This window comes from Nicotiana sylvestris, chromosome 12 (assembly GCF_000393655.2).
Source record: "Nicotiana sylvestris chromosome 12, ASM39365v2, whole genome shotgun sequence".
Taxonomy (NCBI): domain Eukaryota; kingdom Viridiplantae; phylum Streptophyta; class Magnoliopsida; order Solanales; family Solanaceae; genus Nicotiana; species Nicotiana sylvestris.
In genome coordinates, this window is record NC_091068.1 from 165,836,448 (window position 1) to 165,855,068 (window position 18,621).

The 18,621-nt window shown below is 34.9% G+C and overlaps 4 protein-coding genes across 4 annotated transcripts; 2 read left to right on the forward strand and 2 right to left on the reverse strand.

The window, feature by feature from the left end:
- Positions 1 to 421: 421 nt before the first annotated feature.
- Positions 422 to 8,725, forward strand: LOC104222985 (proteasome subunit alpha type-3). Its single transcript, XM_009774333.2, has 9 exons — positions 422 to 729; positions 832 to 915; positions 3,187 to 3,260; positions 4,404 to 4,490; positions 4,632 to 4,716; positions 4,856 to 4,902; positions 6,098 to 6,163; positions 7,728 to 7,818; positions 8,381 to 8,725. Exons 1-9 carry the CDS (start codon positions 586 to 588, stop codon positions 8,450 to 8,452), a joined length of 750 nt encoding a protein of 249 aa, XP_009772635.1. The 5' UTR covers positions 422 to 585; the 3' UTR covers positions 8,453 to 8,725.
- Positions 8,726 to 14,395: 5,670 nt separating this feature from the next.
- On the forward strand, positions 14,396 to 14,860 carry LOC104222986 (uncharacterized). The gene has a single exon (XM_009774335.2). The coding sequence runs from the start codon at positions 14,396 to 14,398 to the stop codon at positions 14,858 to 14,860; it is 465 nt and encodes a 154-aa protein (XP_009772637.1).
- Positions 14,861 to 15,695: 835 nt separating this feature from the next.
- LOC104222987 (uncharacterized) lies at positions 15,696 to 16,205 on the reverse strand. Its single transcript, XM_009774336.2, has one exon. The coding sequence runs from the start codon at positions 16,203 to 16,205 to the stop codon at positions 15,696 to 15,698; it is 510 nt and encodes a 169-aa protein (XP_009772638.2).
- Positions 16,206 to 17,068: 863 nt separating this feature from the next.
- Positions 17,069 to 17,521, reverse strand: LOC138884070 (uncharacterized). The gene has a single exon (XM_070164812.1). It carries the CDS (start codon positions 17,519 to 17,521, stop codon positions 17,069 to 17,071), a length of 453 nt encoding a protein of 150 aa, XP_070020913.1.
- Between the last annotated feature and the right edge of the window lie 1,100 nt (positions 17,522 to 18,621).

The window sequence follows — 18,621 nt, forward strand, 5'->3', positions numbered from 1 at the left end:
CCGTATGTCTGAATTTACGCGAAAAGTGGGTACGCTTATAATTTTTTCTGCAAAGCGGGTATAAGTTAAAACGTAAGCCAAAAAGCGAGTATAAATGCAAATGCCCCATTTTTTGATGTATTGTTGGGCCAAGTGATAAGTAGCGTAATTCCCCCATTATAAATCCCATATTCCAAATAGGCTTAACCTAATAACGTATGGTGTATATAAAAACTATAAATTAGAACTGTATAAAATAAAACGATTATATAAAGATTTGTAATGTCAAATTCAACAAATTTGAAATTGAGAAAGAGGGAGTATGTTTTATGTTTATATTTTCTAATATTCTGTTAAAAAAATTATTTGATATTTTCTTAATATTTAGACAAAGTTGACTGAACAATTATTTATACGAACAAAAATTGAAAGCTCCCGATTTAATAGTTTTGATAAATAAACTTTGCTAGTTTGCTTTTTTCTTTTCCACTCTGCTCTGTCTTGAGACCAAAGAAAAGTCCTTTATTTAGTCGGCTCACTACACAGCTCCAAATTGAACTCAACTGAATCAGTAGAAGCTCTAGTAGAGAAGAAAAGAAGGGAGAAATGGCCAGCATAGGAACAGGTTATGACTTATCGGTGACGACATTCTCGCCGGACGGCAGAGTATTTCAGATCGAATACGCCGGCAAAGCTGTCGATAACAGCGGCACTGTTGTCGGCATCAAATGCAAGGACGGAATCGTCTTGGTTTGCTCCTTAAAATTACCTTCCTTTTTATCCATTCCAATTTTCTTGTTTTTTCTTGTCTGTATTAAAGTTAGGGTTTTTCTTATACGAATTGTATCATAGGGAGTGGAGAAGCTAATAGCATCCAAGATGATGTTGCCTGGATCAAATCGGAGAATTCACTCTGTTCATCGCCATTCCGGCATGGTATGTTAAGCATTGATTTTAAATATTTTGAATTGAAGGAGCATTATTTTATGGTTGACAATAGTTGTTCTGATTAGTTATCTCAAATATTTAACTAAAAATACGAGAGCTCTACTATATGTGTGTCTTACTAGGAATCAGGGTTTGAGAAAGCTTTTTTTATTATCAACTTTAGTGATCTTTCTGTTCAGTGGGACGGGTTCGTATAAGTAAATTTCGAGCCTCAGCATAAGAAATTTTGGAGCTTTAAAGTAACTGAGGTTAAAGAAAATATCATTGATGTATATAGTGAAAGTGTGTGCGTTGAAGCTTCAGCATCAGAAATTTTGGTGCTTTAAAGTTACTGAGGTTACTGAAGCAGTCAAAATAAACTATGGTGAATTAGAGAGCTTTGAGTTAGGGGGAGTTGAGAGGTAAATAAATAGAGAAACTTTAAAATGGTTCTGTTGTTTTCTTTTTTCTTCCGAGGTCTTAACTCTTACCACTATTTGAAAGCACAACACGAAGTAAAATTGCTTCAACTTTATGGAAAGTCAATCCCTTCACCCTAGTCTAGAAGTAGCTTCACCATTGAAAGACATTATCGTAATTGTGATTCTTAGTTAAGTTAAGTTTTTGTCATTACTAAGGTTGTCTGTGGTAGCTGTAACATGTATTTGGATGGAGTGGTAGACTTGTGTGAGCCTTGTATAAAAGCTAGCTATAGCCTGAGGTTATAGAAGTTTGGTATCTTTCCTAGATGTTCTTTATCATCTCTCATAAACAAAACAAGAATGACAGAGATGTGGCATAATTGAGCATGATTATAGGCAGGAGAGTTCCTGTGGCTCCTGAAGTCTGTCATCGTGTTTGTTTAAGGTGCTTCTGATTAGCATCTAGATACTTTGATCTCCAGTGATGCTTTGATTATTTTTGGGGGGTTGAAGTGATACCTTTAGGCCTATCTTTATCCCTCTTCTTCCTTATGGTGAGTCTTTTATAATTCCTAAAATCCTTTCTGGGTTGAGGTACATAAATCATTGTCAAAGTTCAGGTTTAAATCCCATTTGAGGCAAATTGATACTAGGTGGTTTCTTCCCACCTCTCTAAACCTTGATAGACGGAGTTACGCAATACCTGTGCTAGTTGGAAGTAGCAGGTACCCAATGGATTAGTCGAGGTGTGAGAGAGCTGGCCCCAACACCAACATTATTTTTTTTTTGGGGGGGGGGGGAGGGGAGGAGGGGGAACATTGTTCACATGCTTATTTTTCCAAAACATTCCAATGTGTTCGTGCTACAAATGATGAATTTGATTTTGTAACGAATAGGCTGTATGGAAAACCTGAATTTCTTGAGCTAATGGTAGGTAGCTTCAGCAGAAGAGACTCCCTAGATTTTCCTCAAAGACATGTATTGTATGTGGCACATTTCTTCTGTAACTGTTAAGTTTATTGTGGGATGATGGTTTAGATAAAAGTTAGTCATCATAGAATTTTCACTGAAATAAAATTAGTTGGGGAATCTGTTGCGTTCTGTTTGTGACGGTTTGTTTTGGGGATTTTACGAGTTGTAATTGCCAAAATTTCTGTTTTCTTGGTTAAGTTCGAAATTGCCAGTTTTCAATTGTCATTGTCCTTATCCAAAAAAAAAAATATATTTGTCATTGTGATACTAATCGATGGGAAATGTAAAATATTTCTGTAACCTACTAGATATATCACTAGCACATACAAAGTTAGGTATGATAATGATTTGACATAGGAGTCGCTTAATTTAAAATAATTTTTCTGTTTTAACTGCAGTTAGATATGTCGTATGTTATTTGTTGGAAACATAAAGTCCCTGTTGACTGACCAGATAGAAAGTATCTGATAGCTAAGTGTCCATATGCACATTGGTTTATTGTGGGTGGAGTTGGACTCCCTTAATATTTTGTTTCTTCCTCAATTATACTTTCTCAAGAATGAGTCTCTTCCAGTATGCTTTCTCCAAGCTGAATAGCTCTGTTTATTCCTCTTTGGTCAATAAGATAATCGAAATGCAATCTAGTGGCCATTCTTGAGCTCATCTCAGAGAAATGGTTTGATATTTCGAGTTTGTGACATATACTGTGAAGAATACCATGAGCTTCTAGTTGATTTCTCTGCTTCTGTTTGCTATCGGTCAATTTCATCTAGCTGCAAATGTTTTCTTTGGATACTTATAACTTATGTCTACCTTCCTTGCCTCTTCCCCTCCATTCTTTAATGGTGATTCACTTTCTTTACACTGCTTTATTCTTTATATGCAGGCTGTTGCAGGCTTGGCTGCAGATGGGAGGCAAATTGTTGCCCGGGCTAAATCTGAAGCAACCAATTTCGAAAGGTTTGCTTCTAGCCACCATGTCTGAGTACAATATAAATATATGTATTTACATATCTATGTTTGACTTTTGTTGGGCCCTCTGGTTCTCCTGCAATACAGCATTCATGGGAGTACTTATACATTGTGAAATCATGCAGTGACAGCTATGAACAAAATCTAAAGAAATTTTAGTTTATTTCCCGCTCATAACTAAAATATATGAAAGGAGTTATCTCCTTTGACTTGTCAAAATAAAATAAAATATATGTACCAGAATTATCAATTATGATTTTGAATCGCTAGCATCATTTAATGAAATTCCACATGAAAGTATTTGATGTGCCTATGGTATCTTAATAATGTTAGGTACATAACGTCCAGTAAGCGTCAAATAGAATAAAAACCTAATAAGGGTCTGTGCACTGTATCATGGTTTTTCAGCCTAGTGATAGCAAATAGTATTGCAGTAATAGTATCTTACAGCCAGCTACTTGAGACAAAAGAAAATAATAGAGAAATTTCAACTCTGGTGGTGCTTTTTCTATTTTGGAAGTATCATCCTTTTACTTGTGAGATAAATGGTGTTTAAGATGGTATTCGCTATATTAGTACCCATTCCCAAGGTGATGGCTGAGTGGTTGAGGCATAGGAGTTAGGAGTAACATCTGGAGATCTTCAAATCCCATACCCCAGTTACAACACTCAGCATGAGCCCATTTGCTCAGCCTTAGTGAGCAGATTTAACAGGAACCTGTGTTGGTGGTCTGTAGTTAGATTGTCTGGTGGATTAGTGGAGGTGCATGCAAACTGGTGTCTACACCACCATCCTTACAATAAGATGGTATTCAGTCTCTTCTATTGCCATGATTACAGGGAAAAAAAAAGAGGCGCCACTTGACTACCTTCTACTCTCATTTTCTAGCAAAAACTTACATCTGCTTGAGGAGATTCTATTGTTAACAACCTTTTCCTTAGAAAATCATAGAGTTATGTTAGCAGAGACTAACTCGATAGCCATCATGAACATGCTCTTGGATTTTTTTAGGCTCTGCTATTTGTTTTTTTTTTAAAGGTTTTTTAAGTCTCAATTTAAGATTCTGCTTAGTGCTGGAGAAGTTATTTCTTTGTACTGACTGCTTGTTGGCTGGTTTTTGCAATTTGCAGTACATATGGTGAGCCAATTCCAGTGAAAGAACTTGCGGAACGCGTTGCTAGTTATGTGCATTTATGCACACTGTATTGGTGGCTCAGGTTTGTTGGATTATGTACAGCGTTTGTATATTGAAGATTTTTCTGTTTAATTGCTTTCTATCTGTGTGAAACTTGGCAAAGAAACAAATAAAAGAAAAAATTGCTTTATATGTGAAATTTTTGGTGCACAACTTGCCACAGGCCTTTCGGATGTGGGGTGATTCTTGGAGGGTATGATAGAGATGGACCTCAACTATACCTGGTTGAGCCTTCTGGTGTCTCATACGTGAGTTGAATCCTTCTTTCAATTACAAGAGATGTTTTCCCGCTGGACTCTGCTCTTAAATTCCCATATTCTTTGGTGTAATCTGGTCCTATTACATTGATTTATTTACGATGTGAATATATTTCGGCATTTGTTGTAGAGGTACTTTGGTGCTGCTATTGGAAAGGGAAGACAAGCTGCTAAAACGTAAGTGTAGTTCTCTTCTCAATATGCTAAATGCCAGATTCAAATAGTCATTTATGTCTTGTCATGACAGATGAAATCTGCATTGACTGTCCACTAACTCAAGATTAAATTACTAATAACTCAAAAATTAAATTCATATTTATAAAGTAGGATATTGTAGAATGATAATCCTAGATTTAAACACAAAACACTTGAGCACAGAGATAGTTTTCCTACAATGCAATTTTTAGGAAGTTGTTCCCTTTGCCCTTTATTTAACTTACCAGTCAGCTAAAGTCTAGGAACATAAATCACGTACATTATGGTTGTTGGGTCTTTGTAGGTCCGTGGTTTTCAAAGTAAAAGTAGAAATCAGCATATTGGTAAAAGAATTTGGAAGTATTTTGGTAAAAGGTGAGTTATACCACAAGTTAGCTATCTAGAATTCGATCGCAATGGGATTTGATTTTTACAAACAAATTGGGTGCATTGAATTGTCAACTGCTACAGCAAGGACAAGACGGATGTCATATTATTCTTCTCTGCGGCATGGAAGTTTGAGAGAGTGATTTGCCCTCCAAACATATTGGCATGGCACCATAAGTTTTCACCTGGTTGCTTATGTAAACAACACATACTTCCCCTCCTTGTTAAAGAAAAAACAAGATTACAAGTGTTCGTCTACCTTATTCCCCCCCCCCCCCCACACACACACACAAAAAAAAAAAAAAGATTAGCAGTTTTGCATGCATAAAAGACATGCATGGTCAGTCCTAAGGGGATGACGATGTAACAACCCAGAGATATTAGGTTTGAGTCACAACTACACCAAGTGCAATACCTGGTGTAAGTCCATCTACTCTAGCCTTGGTGAGCATGATTTCTTTGGCAACCTGTGCTTGTGGACTGGACAGACTGCTTGGTGGATTGGTCCAGGTGTGCACAAGTTAGCTTGAACACTATCAATATATATTAAAAAGGACATACTGGAACATCCTGAAAGGGTGGACCATTGCTATAAACTTTTTAGAATTATCAGGTTTTATTAGGTCTGTGAATTACTATTAAATTTTTAGAGCTATCGGGAACTGATAGTGGGTTTATTCAATTAAGTGTTTCCTTATCTGCTAGCATTTTAATATGTTATTCGTTTGGCTTGCTTTGGGCTAAATTTTCCTTATGCTGATATGACATAATATTAATGTGATACATTCAGAGAAATTGAAAAATTGAAGTTATCGGAGATGACCTGTCGACAAGGGGTGATTGAGGTGGCCAAAATGTAAGCAATTCTTCCTATCAAACTTTTTTTTTTATTAATATTTTAAATTTCATTTTATGAAGTTAGAAGGCTTCTTTAATAAGGCATCAAGAAGATGCAATAATTACAAAAGATATGTAGTAGTTAGCTCCGATACATGAGTGAACTTCCGAAGATCAGGGAGATAACGAAGTTCAAATAATTTTCAGTACTATTTACAGAGGTTAGGGTGCTCCAGCAAGATGCTAATTGAACATCTAGCTCTTAGGGAGTATGTAGGAGTTGAGATTCCATCAAAACATCTGCAATTCTTCTCTGGCCAAATACACCTAAAAGTAGCTGCTAGGATCATTTTCCAGATCCTTTTGATGGCCTTATCAGCTCTCCAAAAACACCAGCATTCATAAGCTTCTTTAATTGACTATGGCATGGCCCAACTTAGTCCAAAAATTGAATAGAAAAAGCTCCAAAGGTCTGTTGCAACTATGCCGTGAAGGAAGGAAGAGGTGACTAATCCTCTCTGAGCTTTGCAGGCACATGTAACATCTGTTGACGAGCTGATATTTTTTTCGAACTTTAAAATTCATGACATAATTGTATGTATCAACATGATCTGACTTGTTTTTGACATTGAGAACTACCTCCAAACGATAGTGTACTAAAATGTGTTGTGATCTGCGAATTCGCTTTATGCAGGGTAATCTGAGTTCTGCCTAAAATAGTAGTCCCTCTGTTCCAGTTTATATGAATCTATTTCTTTTTTAGTCCGTTCCAACAAGAATGAACCCTTCCTAAATATAGAAACAATTTAACTTAAAGTTTCCATTATACCCTTAATGAGAGACTTTTAGAGCACACAAATACTATGATATGTTTAAGGCCATTAGTTTGAAAAGAATTATATCCACACAAATATTATGGCTTGTTTAGGACCACATGTTTCAAAAATCTTCATTTCTTTCTTGAACTCCGTGGCTAGTCAAATAGGTTCACATAAATTGGAACGGAGGGAGATTAGCACCCCTTGTCGTAATCTGAAAGACTGCAATAGTTCTTTGATCAAAGTGGTTATATGTGGTTACAAATTTTTTCAAAGAATTAAGAAATCAATTTATGACTTTAGCATGTTTCTTTCAATTGGCATGCTAGTTGTACAAAATTTGATCTCTAGAGTACTGTCATCCATATGAGAGTTATTCTCGGAAATATTCTACAATTTTAAAGGGTTTTCTGCCGATTCAATTGACTACTACTCCCTCCATTTCAGTTTATGTGAACCTATTTCCTTTTCGATCCGTTCCAAAAAGAATGACCCCTTTCTAAATTTGGAAACAATTTAGCTTAAACTTCCAATTATGCCCTTAATGAGAAGCTTTTATAACCGCACAGATACTCTGGAGTCTGGACCCATTTTTGACTTGTTTAGGACCACAAATTCCAAAAGTCTTCATTTTATCTTAAACTCCGTGTCCAGTCAAATAGGTTCACATAAATTGGAAAGGAGGGAGTAGAATTTAACCCTTCAGTGCCTCTCATTCAATTTTTTTCCTTCACTGTTTTGACAATTTGTTTTGTTTGCAAGCAGAATTTATGGAGTACATGATGAGGCAAAGGACAAGGCATTTGAACTTGAAATGAGTTGGATATGTGACGAGTCCAACCGCCAACATCAGAAGGTAACTTAGGATTCTTTTAGAGCTTGTGTTTAATAGATACTTCTATCTTATGTTTAATTTTGCTTCTTACCTGCTCATTTTGTTGTTTCGCTTGCAACTGTCGGCCAACTTAAAAACAAAATATAAAATTTGATGTCTCAAAGTTTAAGCTGAATCTAACCAATGTACTTAAACTTGTCTCTATCCAGCATCAATATAGAGAAAATATTTAGATGCTTACATTTAATTTTGCCAAGCATTTCGGTGAAGTATGATATGTGCGGGGTCCTTATGGTAAATAGTCTATATCTGAATCCATATATCAAAGCTTATGTTCACAAGTATTGCTACATCAGTATTCCTTACTGTTTGCTTCATCAATTTCATAGTGACTGGCGCCTTAGGTTAGTAGTTTCACAACAGTCAAGAATCCACATGATCCTTGCTCCATTTGATTGATTACCTTAATATATCCCCCCCTCCCCCCCGTACCCTCGTTACGTATTTAATAATGGTGCACCAGTATAATGGGGCATCGGTTGATACGAAATGTCAGGTTCGTAACTGACGGCTTTGTTTGTAGGTTCCTGATGATATTTTAGAGGAAGCGAAGACTGCAGCTAAAGCTGCCCTTGAAGAGATGGATGCAGATTAGTGATCCTAATACACTAAGTACTTTCTTTCTTCTTGCATCTGTTTCTCATGTCCTTATTGAATGGTCCCTCTCTGCCATGTTATTACTGTTGGTGATGAAAGCGATTTACAATTTATTTTAACTTTGAATTGGAAGCTTACAACTGAAGTTCAAAAAATCGAGAGTATTAGTTTGGATTACAAAACTATGAATTCTGATCTTTGCTAGGTTTTGTTGTTGTAACCGGTCTTTAGTTTATAAAACAGGTTAAATGCTCTTGTTTTCCCGGTTAAATATTCTTCTTTCCCTCTCCTGATATTGCAGAGGGAATGTTATCCTACTAGAGCTATATCATTTCACTTTTGTACCTACCTTACATATTAGGAAAAGTTCCTCTGGAGTGTGAGGGAGTCCGTCCATAAGTGGCTTAAAAGTTATCTCAATGCGAGTTGAAAAAACAAGAAAGCTTCCTGTGTGCATACTTATGAATAATCAGTACAAGACTTTGGTTCCACCAAGGGGAAGGGAAATGAGAGATTAAATTGACATTTTAGGTGTAGATGGGAAGCACACATCTACTTACAGTTTTGCTTGGTATGATTTGAATGCCAGTAATTCCGAGATTCAATAAATTTGACTTAATGATTCAAATCAAAATTTTCCATTTCATAAAATTTGGTTAACAAATAACGAACATGGTGCCGACGCAGATTAAAAAATAAAGGAAGATTAGAATGATGCTAGACATAAATTTAGTTTCTCTGAAAACTTGGCATTACCGCAGTAAAGTTCTCATTCTTGTAATTGTTTGATAACTAGAGTGCATAGGTCGTTATCATTGGAATTTATTGCAACTTATTCTCTCCCAAGTCCCACAGTACATGAATAATGGTATAACAAGTCTCTCATTGGGCAGTACTTATGTTCGAATTTGTGTCTTCAAATGCAAACCAAAAGAAGAAATAAGAAAGAGAACGATATAGAGGAAAGGTAGCAGGAAAGAAGACATTGTTTGCCACATCCTTTTAGTGTTGGAGGTTGCATGTAATCTTCTTGCAGCGGTGGACGCATCTGTCAACCTTTTCTACATCTGCATTGCCAAGACATTTCAGTGTATTGCAGGACACAAATGTCTTGAAATTTAGTTTAAAGTTTGTTATTTAGACCTACAAATTATTCTTAAAAAGACGGACTAAATCAAACTATTGACACTCCTACGTGTATGTATACTACATGGGCGTACCCAATTTTTTTTGCAAGCAGTGTCATCATTTAAAAAGTAAATCACTAAAATGACATAAAAAGTCAACGGTTGAGAAGAGTACCACCAACAAATTCGGTACTCAGAAGTTGTATATTATAGAAAAAGAAGAGTATTTATTTTTCAAAATTATAATACTAAATCCATTTAGGTTATACTAAAATCGATAAATATTATATTTGTTTATTTATTTATCACTTTAGTTAATGTTTTTAGCTTAAGAGGATAGAGCTCGATCCTCACATAATATAATTTTAAACTAAAGACACTTGAGAAAAGTTCAAAAAATCTGAGTAAGTTTCAATCCCCCACCCTTTTGGTGAAAATGGTCACGTTGCCCATCAGATCGGGTAAGCTTGTCGGTCAAATAGTGTCATTTAATTTTTATGTCTTTTTTGCTACACCGTTTATATATCTATTTAGTAAAAATTTTCGGTGAAGCGGTATCGGATGACACTACTTCGACTAGCGTGCATAAAATTTTCCAGCCAAGGTTCGACTAACGTGCATCTGCCCCTGGTATACTATACTCCTGAGCGATTTGTCTATTACTATATCTTTTACTTTAAATATTCGTTTGTAAAATCTGGTGGCTTGATTAATTTAAATTCACGTCGAGTAAGAAGTAATTAAAATGCTTCGTACCAAGAGGTTTTCCGTTCCTATGCTCGAAAACTTGCCTATTAGGAGAAAAAGCTATACAACACAGAAATCTACATAAATTAGGCACATTATACATACCATCTCCAAATTTTGCACAACGATGAATAGAACAGCCAAAGTTGCAGTAATGGAGTGAATCTGGTTGAGTAATTTTGAGAATAAGACATTTGAACAAGCACTTGCTAGTACACTCAATCTTTGCTTCTTCATCAACACAATCCACTTCACACTCTCCAAAGCAACTCTTGAATGAAGCTTTTGCTAAGTTATTTTGGCTTGTAAAAACAAGCACTATAACCATCACTATTGTCATTCTTCTATTTCCTTCCATTTTTCCCCTACTTTCTAATGATACACCAAACCAAAAAGGCTTCTCTCTCTATATATAATATATTGGAATTTCTTCATGATAAACAGAATTAACTATGTACACCAAAACACTTTTTCAGTCACAATAAATAAAGGTGAATTTATTTGCCTTTAATTTGCAGTTGGATTGGAAAATCAGATTCCAGGGGCTAGGCTGCAACATTATGTTTGTCACATCGCCTCTTATCTATGTTTCCCCACTTTTAGGTTGAAGGAACACTAGTTAGTTTTACAGAAGAATTAGTATCCTTAAATTGGTCAATATGAGAAGAAATTAACATTGGCTGAATAATAAACTGAAAGTAAACTTTATAATATGCAGGAAATTTAAAGCGATCAACTTAAAACACCGAAGCGCCTGTTTGGCCAAACTGCAAAAATCAGCTTATTTTGAGAAATATTTTTTTTTTCTCAAAAGTACTTTTGGCGAGAAGCAATTTGTGTTTGGCCAATTAATTTGAAAAATACTTCTGAGTAACAATTGGTTTTTGGCCAATCTTTTAAAAACTACTTCTAAGTGTATTTTTAAAAGAAGTATTTTTGGAGAGAAGCTACTTTTTCCAGCTTCTGCAAAACTGCTTCTGCTTCTCCTCGAAAGCAATTTTTTTTCTTCCAAAATCTTGGCCAAACACTTTAACTTTGAAAAAAGCACTTTTTTAAGAATTAAAGAACGCTTAGCCAAACAGGCTATTAATTAATTAAAAAAGATAGATTGTGTTCCTATTCCATAAGAGGATCATATGTGGTCTTTAACTATAAAATTTCCCTCGCAAGATGATTGGTTAGATTTTATATTTAGAAGCAAAGTAGCATATAGTTAAACACATAACGAGATATCATTAAAGTTCAATATTAAAAAGTTATATAATTCACTAAATTTTATTGTCTCCCATACTCTGGAGTCTATGGTTTTATTGACTCTTAAATGATGACCTATACATATATATACCCATTCCTTAGATTAGCCTGTCACACTCTCACACTTCCCAACAGCTCTCATGCCAATTTGTATGAAGATTAATATGCTGTATGTATAAAAGTTGAAACGAATTTATCCACCAAGTACACAAAACAAAGAGCGATTTTGGCTACGTTATTTTTGGACGTGAACTTTACTAGAAAAAAAGAAAGTTGAAGAACGTGAGTAATATATAGATTTACTTGAAATATAAACAGATTTAAACCAGTATTTCGATTTAAGTAATGAAATTCAGTATTTGCAACAATATTACTATTCGCAAATCTTGTAGTTCAGTATTTGCTTGTTTCTATGCAGAATTATGCATACCTTTAAGCAGTGGCGGAGACAGAATTTTCACGAAGGGGGTTCAAATTTTTTTTTTTTGTATCTAGTGGTGAGAATTGAACTCATGACCTTATGTAGATTTTGAACCCCCTTAACCACTAAACTACGCTTTTGGATTGTGTTAAGGGGGTTCAAAACTTAATATATAGAGGTAAAAAATAGATTTTGCCTTATATATACGGTGTATTTTTTCGGCGAAGGGGGTTCGCGTGAACCCCTTGCGCCCCTAAATCCGCCCCTGCCTTTGAGATGAGTTTTAAAATTTCAAGAGAATATATGTTTTCATGAGTTTAATTGCTATGTTTTCCAAGAGTACATGCATTATTGTTGGAACATATAATTGAATTGGTCCCTTATATATAATTTTGCTTTTCTTACGTGTCCCGAAATTAATGGTTTATGATAATGAAGTAGAAACACATTACTTTCTTCCGTTTTAAGAAAAAGTTGTATACACTAAACTGTTCTCCAAAAATTCAATTGAGTTAGTTAAGAACTCAAAACATGCCGCAAGGTTAGATTGAGTTGGTTGAGTGAGTGATTTTCCACATGGGAGGTCTGGGCAGTTTCTCTCACCAGCAGTCTTCTCAGTCAGAGTTCGTTGCACCGGGTTTGTCTTGTCCGGTTTTCATCTCTTATGTAGTTTGCGAGCTATTACATAGTGAGCAGGTTACCCGGACCCGAAAGGTAGCGGCGACGGGTTTCCTGGGAAGTTTCCAAAAAAAAAAAGAAAAACTAAAGACGTAATATCTATAAGCTCTACACTTATAAACTGCCGTATAATCAATTGTTTTCTTATAATCATGTCCAATTGAACTGGAGTAATTTTCATAGGTGGAACTAATATGAATATTAAATTCTATCTCTTGCAGGAAATGAGGGTATGGGGATGAAGTGTTCATGGGAATGCTGCATATCTTCGTGAGAGTCTGGGAATTTCCAGGTTTTGAGCAACTGAATTGACTCAAAATTCAGCAAATATATGATACAAAATTAGCAATTTGGGAAACTTGAACTGAAAATAGTCAAATACAATAATGGTCCGTACCTTAGTCTCTTCAAATATTTCAAACCTCGACTTATTATTTCCACCCTATCAACATTAATCTCAACTTTGAACCTAGCTAAATTAATCCTTCTATTACATTCTTTTTCATTTTTCTGTTGAACTCATCATCAATAGATTAAGATAACGTTAAACCACAAAGGACGCATTATTTTTGGTTCTTTTTTTTGGCCTTTTTCTTAGGCCCTAGAGTATTACTTCTTTTAAACCTAGGTACTAGTATTATACACTAATATTAATTACGTTGAATCCTCTTTATCGTGCTGGTTAAGTGTTCGATCCACAAAAGTGAAATTAGGAGCCCAACAGATGAAAAGAAGAAGCAAATTTCATTGTTTAAGAAGGCACCAAATTAAGGATCACATTATATTATCGGTCCTAATCATGAAGAGAAAAAACCAAATAGGTGGTTTCTTAAAGCAAGGGTATGGTTATGATTTTTTTGTCTAGAAATAGAACTCTACTTGTTCTATTTTATATTCCTCTCCTCATTATCCCATAATTAATGCCAACTTAAAATTATCTAATTCTTTTTAATCAGCAACAACAATAACAACGCTTCAGTCTCAAACAAGTTAGCGGGTCTGCGATATAAATCCTAACTTCTTTCTTTAAGAATGGGGATTCATCATGATCAATTGGCATGTGCTGGCTGCCATCCTACTGCAATGCAAGAACGAAGCTACAACAGTACAACCTATCAAGGATGGTCAATTGACCACGCTTTATTGAAAAATCATATAATGTATGTAGGTAAAATATTAGGTTTTAGAGGTATGTAACATATATTGAACACTTTTACTGGATGATTTTTTTCACTTATTTCAAGTTTATACACCCTTAGAAAAATTCCTGGCTTCGCCACTGCTGTAACCCTCCTCCTTTATTCAGCTTTAGGAACGACAATATAAGGAGGCGAATTTATCTACTCCCTCGTTCACTTTTACTTTTCCATTTTTGGATTTTTCACGTTCCTTAAAAAATAATAATTATAGTACATATTTTACTATATAACCCCTAATAATGATATTATTTCAAAAAATGTTGGAAAATAATTTTGAAAATGAGTAATTAATGATAAGGTAAAATAAGAAAAAGTATCTTTCTCTTGATTTACTAAAATAGACGAGTAAAAGTGAAAATGTATTTTTAGTATAGTGGACAAGTAAAACTGAACGGAGGGAGTAATTCTTTTGTTAATCATTAAAAGAAACGGTGGAAACACTATAAATAGGGTTGTCTTGTAATCAAAATAACACAAACACTTTTAGCTCAAACCCAAAAAATACCTCCATATATATGGCATACAATAAGTTAAGAGCCCTTTTCCTACTATCTCTTTTCCTCATTGCAACAACTACTCCATTAGCTCATGGAGTCCTTATCAATGGCCAAAATGTGATTGGACTAAGGGTACGTGGCCTTTTGGTTTGTTCAGCAACAGGCAATCCACCTGGCCCTGGCATTGCTGGTGTAAACGTCAAGATTTCATGCAATGGTGGTTCAACAAGCCTTGTCCAAGTGCTAACTGATGCTAATGGCTATTTTCAAACTATAATCACTGCATTAGATGGCATCCTCTTTGATCAAACTACCACTCCATGCCAAGTTATAATTGATACTCCAATTGCTAGTTGTTCACTTTTGGCTTCAACTGGAACACTTAGGGCTCCTATTACACTTGTTGGTACCCTTATACAAACTTTGCTTGGCCTTGTTGCTGATGCTACTTGTGGTGCATTTCACTTGGTTCCCATTGCATAATATGGTTGATCAAAAAATCACTTAATATGTAATATAGTTGTGTCTTTTACGTTTAATTTGAGTTTCGAATAATTGTCCGTCTAGCGCCTTTCGATTGGGGTGCATCCTGAGGGTTAGGTTATTAGACCTAAGCTTCTATAACATTATAACATTAAGGACATGTACGTAGTTTGATATTTCAAAACAAGGAGAAGAATGTTTTACTCATGTTTTTGTTACTTTTATAATATGGTTTCCATTTTGCTTCGTTCACTTTATCAATGGTGTCATAATGGAAGTTTGGATATGAAAAATTACCAACTTTAATCTCTCACGTTTGAACAAATTAATAACGTACGTTACTGGCCAGGATATTTCTTTTTTAAACTTTTGCTTGAGCCGATGATATATCGAGAACAGTCTCTCTACCTTCGCAAGGTAGAAGTATGACTATGTATACACTATCCTCCCCAGACCCCACTTATGGGATTACACTAAGTTTTTTGTTGTTATTCTACTGTCCAGAATATAATAAGCGTCATTAAAAACTCTTACACAATCAATGATGGACAAGCGGCAAATGACTGACGATTGTTCAATAATACCTCCTTATTGCTCAATATTATTGCTAAAAAAGGGCAACAAGAGATCGATGAGCATAAATATATATCCTAGCTAGTCAATTTTTTCATGAATGACAATTTTCACAGAATAATAATCCATGATATGTTTTTGTAAGGGATGGGGATGTGAATATGTGTTCTCATAAAATTCTTTACAGTAAGTAATTAAGTCTATTTCATATATTAAGGGTCAAAATATGACAGTTTCCTAAATCCTCCTTTTGATATATATATTAAGTTGTCTTGAACATGGATGCCTTTTTCTTCGGTTGCCTCTGAAAAAGTGTGATCTTCATCTCTATGAAAAACAATAATGCACCAAAGAATGCCACATTCTGCATAAAATCATGGAGAAGAAGAAAAAATTCTGGTTCTCCGACTTTATAGTGATAGAAATCATACAAAATTGGAGTAGCCGTCAGCAAGTACAATATCAGAAGAAAAGTCCCTTCTATCCTATCAAATAGAAATAGAGAGCCACCAATTGCTTTTAGACCAATGAAAAATGTTATGAAGAAATGAACAATTTGTATTTTTGTTTCCTCTGAATAGTGCACCAGAAGATCGAGGAAACCAGCCAGCTTGACAACATATTCCTTCTCGACAAGTCTTATATCTGTGTCTATTTCTTTTAACGTTTGCCAAGCAGAAGAGACGAAGAACCAAGCAAATAGAAACCTTCCCAGGACTGAAAATAACTCCATTTTCACTCTTGCTTCTTCCCTTTTAATCATTTTCTGCATTTTGGGGGGCTATGGGACGAATGAAATTAAAATGGGCTAATTGGAATAAATTCAGGAGGAGGAAGCGGATCGAAATTCCATAAAATTCGGATTAGTAATATGTTAAGCGAACAATGTAATTTGAGTAATCTAAAAAAACACATCTCAATCAGGTGTAAAATGATTTCTAATATAACTTCAAATTTGTAAGAGAATATAGTTATTAATCCCGAAAATTATTAATTCTGAACATATTATCCACATAAAGGAAATACAAATGAGTACGTTAATTTTCTCTTGCTATATTTGTTTGTAAAAATGAATTTCTCAGTTAATATTTTTATACAACACCAAATTATTAGTCACTTTTCCGTACATAGAGCCACCGATTGTTAATGATGTAATTAAATAAATAAAAGTTAGTGTGCTTTCACAGCTAATAGGTTAAGTTTTAAAAAATGATTTCACGCTTCAATATGGTATATAAGAATAAACAAGAATTCAGATTCCAGTTTCATTGCAACCTATATATTATCAAAAATGAATTTTCACGTGGTTGGAATACTTTTTGTGGGTCAAAATAGTGTAATATTATTGCTGACAAAAGTATCATTATATTCTGCAAAGTACGTAACATAACTATAAATTATCTATTCGAAGTAAAAATTACACCATAAATTCCTCTCCTTAATTCATAGGAACAAGAAGAAACTTGCATAATGTCAACAACTGGGACACATCAAGTTCAAGTTGGTTACAACCAAAAATACATGCATAAAATAACATAAGAGTACATTTTATTTATTTCTATCCCATGCATGGATAGATTAAAGTAAGTTAAATTTCTATCTCATGCATGGATACATATGAAAATATGCCCAACATCAAACGACCGAGAACGGACCAATGGTGGCATCAGCGACAAGTCCAATAATGGCCTGAGACACAGTACCTTTGAGATTAACTTTAGCTTGAAGTACTCCATTACGAGGCAAGAGAGAGCATGTTAGAATTGGAAGATTTACTCTAACAACACATGATAGGGTGTTAGGGTCAAGGCCACTTAAGTTAGTAATTAGAGCAACAAAAACTCCATTAAGATTGGTTGTAGCAATACCAAGCACAGTTGGAGTTCCATTAACATTGCAAGTGACAGTAGCAAGGACTCCAACAATGCCATTTCCTGGTAAGTTACCTGTTGTTGAACAAGCTAAGGTGCCACTCACTTGTATTCCAAGCACAGTTTGGCCATTTATGGCGAATGCATGTGCCGCGGGTAGGCCTGTGGCTATGACGACAAGTACTAGAGCTACAAGAGAAGTGGTTGTAGAGGCCATGGAATTAAGCTTTTTGAGCTGGTATAAATGCTTTGGTTTTGTGTGTTCATAAGTTATAGTCAAGACTCCTATTTATAGGCAATTCATTTGCCCCATTGAGAATATATAAAAGATTTCTGCATTGTAACCGTAGAGAGGTGGGAGAACATGGGGTTTAGCTGGAGATTTTCGTCAATTGCAAGTTGAAGTATTAGCAAGTGGCAATTTGATGATCTTCAATTTGGTCAGCATCGTTAGGGTGCACAAAGATAATATAGAATTATCTGCTGCATGACACTAGCCATTTTTTTTCATAAACATGTGGTCCGGAATTCGCTGGTTCGACTAAATTCATTAATTATAAAGCGAAGCTATACCTACCATGTATATGGCGTAGTTAAATCAAAAAAAGAAAAAACCACGATAAATTTGAGTTAAAAAGATACTACTAAAGTAACAATTACATCTCCTGTTATAATAATATATTCTTTGTAATCAAATTTTATGTTATATATAGTAGCATAGTTTACCTAGCTAATAACAATCTTTTACATATAACGAGGGAAGATCCACATTAAGAGTGATATATGGTGCATGAGAACCTATCGTCTTTACCATTTAAATTGGGATTCCGGTATAAATTTGTGAAGATTTTGCTGTGTGCGTAGTTCAATGTGAACGGCCATGCTCAGAGTTCAGCCTTTGGTGCCTCGGTTCAAGACCAAACGGTCACCTATGCTATATATTTTTGGATTTCTTTTCTTCTCTTTTGTTAGGAAATACATTAATTTCCTTCGTGGATACTCCCCTACTACTTCTCAAATGTTTTATAACTTTCGTAACCACACTATTAAAATAGAAATTAGTGATAAACAAATTTTGTAGTTAGACAACAAAATTTATTGTTAATTCTACTTAGGAAGGATTAGCGACATATTATCATAAAATTCTATTAGCTACGAGCTATTTAGCAATAAATTAGCGACGAAGTTCATAATGAATTCTAGTTTTTTTTAATAGTGCCACCTCCATGATCTCACTGGTTAATGTCATATTTAAGATAATTTTTTCGTAACCCTTTAAGTAATAGAGGCATGAAATATGATATAAGATACACTTGG